Source organism: Staurois parvus, unplaced genomic scaffold, assembly GCF_062004578.1.
Source record: "Staurois parvus isolate SC_StPar_1 unplaced genomic scaffold, SC_StPar_1.0 ptg002421l, whole genome shotgun sequence".
In the NCBI taxonomy this organism is placed as follows: domain Eukaryota; kingdom Metazoa; phylum Chordata; class Amphibia; order Anura; family Ranidae; genus Staurois; species Staurois parvus.
The window spans coordinates 40,406-45,073 of NW_028320217.1; the positions used below are offsets into that span (position 1 = coordinate 40,406).

Below are 4,668 nucleotides of genomic sequence, written 5' to 3' on the forward strand. Positions count from 1 at the left end.
TTTACTAATAAAAAAAGGAAGACGTATTGCACTACCTCCCCCCTATCCCCCCAGCCAACGCTTTGTACAGGAAGCCCCCCAATCTTCCAGGATCCCCTCTCACACCCCCCTCATGTCTGTGTCACTCGGTCCACGTCACCGGAACAGACTTTACATGGAGCTGGGAGTCATCGGAGCGGATTGTGTGTAGGAGGAGGAAGGGATATAAAAAGGATGGAGGGAGCCGGAGGAGCAGCAGAGACATTGGAGCCGATGCAGATTATACAGGCTGAGCAGATCTGAATGGAAGGAACTGACGCTGCAGCACTGCACAGCTGAGACCGACCTTCCTGGGATCTACGGTTCTGCTCGCCATCTTCTGCGCGCTATTCTACACCATCGTCTGCCCGTTGGTCCCCGAACAGGACCATTGCACAGGATCTGCAAACCATCCCGAGCAGAGAACTGAACGACAAAGCGCACTCCTAAAAATCGCTGCACCGCGCCGTCTTCATCGTACTGCAAAGCATCCCATCTTCACAGCACCCTCAGCTCCTAAACCGTGGGATTGCACCCTTGCAAAGAATCACCTGCTCTTGCACACTAGAGCATCTTCACAGCATCCTCTATTGCACAACACCCTGTGGTCCACCTTGAACAGCATCCTCTATTGCGCACCACCCTGTGGTCCACCTTGAACAGCATCCTCTATTGCACAACACCCTGTGGTCCACCTTGAACAGCATCCTCTATTGCGCACCACCCTGTGGTCCACCTTGGACAGCATCCTTTACTGTGCAACACCCGTTGGTCTACCTTGAACAGCATCCTCTATTGCACAACACCTTGTGCTCCACTTTGAACAGCATCCTCTATTGCACAACACTCTGTGGTCCACCTTGGACAGCATCCTTTATTGTGCAACACCGTGTGGCCCACCTTGGACAGCATCCTCTATTGCACAAAACCCTGTGGCCCACCTTGGACAACATCCTCTATTGCACAACACCCTGTGGCCCACCTTGGACAACATCCTCTATTGCACAAAACCCTGTGGCCCACCTTGGACAACATCCTCTATTGCACAACACCCTGTGGCCCACCCTGAACAGCATCCTCTATTGCACAACACCCTCTGGTCCTTCTTGAACAACATCCTATATTGACCAGTACCCTCCGGTCCCCATTGCACTACATCCCCATTCTCTCTCTTCTCTCAGGATGTCCGTCACTCAGGCTGAGGACCACCTGTGCACCTACCAGGAGGCCATGCAACAAAGCGCCTTCCTAGAGGAGGAATTTCCTCTGCCCTCCCCCACCAAGGGGGCCCTGAGGAGACGCAGGGAGAGCCGACTCCGCTCCCAGCTCCTCTCCTTCGAAGAGATCAGGGAGGTGGAGGAAGAGGGAGTCTCTCCTTCCGAGGAGGAGAAGGCCAGAAAGTCTTTTCTACAGTCCCTGGAGAGCCTCAGGAGGAGCTCCAACCACACTCACCTCCACAAGGACAAACTCAACTGCTACAAACTCAGCCTGGACTCCAGCGATTCTGATTCCACAATGTGAGGGGGGCACCCTGGGAAGGCTACGCTCCAATGTAACAATGTTCACCAGCATCCTGGAGAGGGGACCCCACTATGGGAGAGCTACTGGGGAGCCCAGGACTTTCCACCAGGATGAATGGAATCCACGGTGGATTATAATGATGACGTTTACATATCGGACTTTGGCGTTTTCTAGAAAGAAATCCTTATTTTTGTATTTATTGAACTGTGAGCCAGATCCCTCTATGGCAGTGTGAGTGTTCCACATGAATGTTTTGTATATGATTTGTAGCCATATATTATATTATATAGTTTTATTGTATACATATTCTATTTAGTGAGTTGGGTTTTGTTAAAGCAATATCTCTATTTTCTTGTGTCCTTCCTCAACAAATAAATATAATTTCTCTAATTACGGACTAAATGTTTGTTTCTCAGACCCAAATATTTACGGTTTATAGCAAAAATTCAAATTCCAAAATGTCATATATTATTATTTTACAGGATTTACAAATTACAGGATTTATATATTATTATTATACAGGATTTATATATTATTTTGTTATACAGGATTTATATATTATTATTATACAGGATTTATATAATATTATTATTATTATTTTTATACAGGATTTATATATTATTATTATTATACAGGATTTATATATTATTACTATTATTATTATACAGGATTTATATATTATTATTATACAGGATTTATTATTATTATTATTATTATTATTATTATTATTATACAGGATTTATATTATTATACAGGATTTATTATTATTATTATTATTATTATTATTATACAGGATTTATATATTATTATTAATATTATACAGGATTTATATTATTATACAGGATTTATTTACTATTATTATACAGGATTTATTATTATTATTATTATTATTATACAGGATTTATATATTATTATTATACAGGATTTATATAGCACCAGCAGTTTGCTCAGCGCTTTACAATATAAAGGGAGACAATACAGCAACAATACAGTTCAATACAAGAGGGATAGGAGGGCCCTGATCCTGGGAGCTTACAGTCTAAGAGGGAGGGGCTAGTGGTACTAAAGATAATAACTGTGGGGGATGGACTGGTAGGAGGAATAGAAGATTCCATTATTAGCTGAGGGCAGGATAAGCTTCCCTGAAGAGATAGGTTTTCAGAGATTGCCTAAAAGTGAGCAGAGTAGGCAACAGTCTGATAAATTGGGGTAGAGAGTTCCAGAGGATGGGGGAGGCTCTGGAGAAGTCCTGGAGACGAGCATGGGAGGAGGAGACAAGGAAGCTAGAGAGCAGGAGGTCGTGCGAGGAGAGGAGAAGAGAGGACGGTTTGGGTGATATTTAGAGACAAGATCGGGGATATATTGCAGCAATCATCAGGTGTGGCATCTGCATTCGTTTTCTTTCTTCAGGCTTTTTCTCCAGGTGATCTGGCCTGTAACACACCTCCTGTATTAGAGCGCCCCCACTGTGGATGAAGGCGGACAGGGGGAACTGCAGAAAGCAGCATTGTCAGTCTGGGGAGGAAGGGAATGTTAGATGGACTAGCAGACTGACAATGCTGCTTTCTGCAGTTAAAGCCCAGCTCAACCCCGCTGACAGGCGCACAGGCTTTGTCACAGGTGCTACAGGAAGCAGCAGTTCAGTGTGTACATCGACAAAGCCTGTGCGCCTGTCAGCGGGGTTGAGCTGGGCTTTATGGGCACTGACTCCTAACAGTTCGGAAGTACAAGTGATTCCTTGTTCGGAGGATCATATGAGTGTGCATTGGAGGCAGGAGGGAGGCTCTGTGTTCTACAGACTGAGGCTTGACAGCTGCTGTCCAGATTGAGGCTCATCTGGTGCAGAGGATCGGACAGTACAAGGTCTGGACATACAGCTGGAGAGGGGGATGAACCTGCTTCTTCCTTCTCCTACCTGTGTGCAGTGAGCGGAGGATCAGGAGAGAGCCATGGTTAAGGAAGTGAGTGCCATACCTGTTTATTGAGTGAGCAGAGATACAGCGGCAGACCAGACCATACTTCAGAAGGAATCCCATGTTTACCTTAGGGAGGGGTTATCTCTTACATGCACATACTGATTGTGCATCTGGTGAGTGCGCATCTGGTGAGTGCGCATCTGGTGAGTGCGCAGTCTTTTATCAGTTTTGGACACCATCACCTTCTGTATACACCGCTAGGATCCTTGTGATCTTTATCACCACATCTACTGGGATATTGTGGACTGTATACTTACATTCAATACTGAACAGTCACGGCACTGTGAAACGGATACTCATTACATGTGTGGACTGTTCTCTCTTTTTGCACTTTATTTATGCACTATGGTGTGTTACATATAGACGTAATAGGAACTAGTGAGCACGCTTAGTCACATGCTCTGTAGAATTTAGCTGGATGGGGTGGTGGGAGGGTTAGGGTGCGGTAAAACCATGGCTCAGCCACCTGTTTTTAGCACCCTATGGCTGCCCGTGTGAATGATCCCTACCGGAATAGTCCTATATGTTCCATATGAGCACAGAGATATATAGGATGTGGGTATCGGCAATAAGTAAATATTGGAAGAAGAACAATGTAACAAACTAAGGACTAAATTACTTCCAGCAGCCAGTCAGTGAATTCCTTTTTTTTCACGCAGCACATGATAAATAACAGTCGGTATTGGGTTGATTAGGAATTCTTCCTTTAGATACAAACCCAAGTAACACTGTCCAGACTCAGGCTGTGTCACCTGCCACCAGGATGGGCCCCAGTGCTCAGGAAGGGCTCTGGTGCTCAGGATTGGCCCCAATGCTTTGGAAGGGCCCCCCCATCCCTCCCGTCTTCTGGACAATGGCATGAGGCTCTGGTCCAAGCTGCTTTTCACAGCTACAAACCCCTCAGTCCTTCTATAATACCTTCAGACTGAGGCTGTGTTACCTGCCACCAGGATGGGCCCCAGGGCTTAGGAAGGGCCCCGGTGCTCAGGATGGGCCCCAGTGCTCAGGAAGGGCTCTGGTACTCAGCATGGGCGATGGTGTTCAGGATGGGCCCCCATCCCTCCCATCTTCTTAACAATGGCATGAGGCTCTGGTCCCAGCTGGTTTTCACAGGTACAAACCCCTCTGTCCTTCCATTATACCTTCAGACCGA

At 46.1% G+C, this 4,668-nt stretch overlaps 1 protein-coding gene across 1 annotated transcript; it reads left to right on the forward strand.

Annotated features, from left to right (window-relative positions):
* Positions 1 to 222: 222 nt before the first annotated feature.
* On the forward strand, positions 223 to 1,929 carry LOC149430897 (uncharacterized protein C11orf96 homolog). Its single transcript, XM_089665939.1, has one exon. The coding sequence runs from the start codon at positions 1,201 to 1,203 to the stop codon at positions 1,537 to 1,539; it is 339 nt and encodes a 112-aa protein (XP_089522065.1). The 5' UTR covers positions 223 to 1,200; the 3' UTR covers positions 1,540 to 1,929.
* The last annotated feature ends 2,739 nt before the right edge of the window (positions 1,930 to 4,668 follow it).

Excerpts from the sequence above, each read along its gene's own strand:
- LOC149430897 (XM_089665939.1), top strand. The coding sequence starts at position 1,201 with ATGTCCGTCACTCAGGCTGAGGACCACCTGTGCACCTACCAGGAGGCC.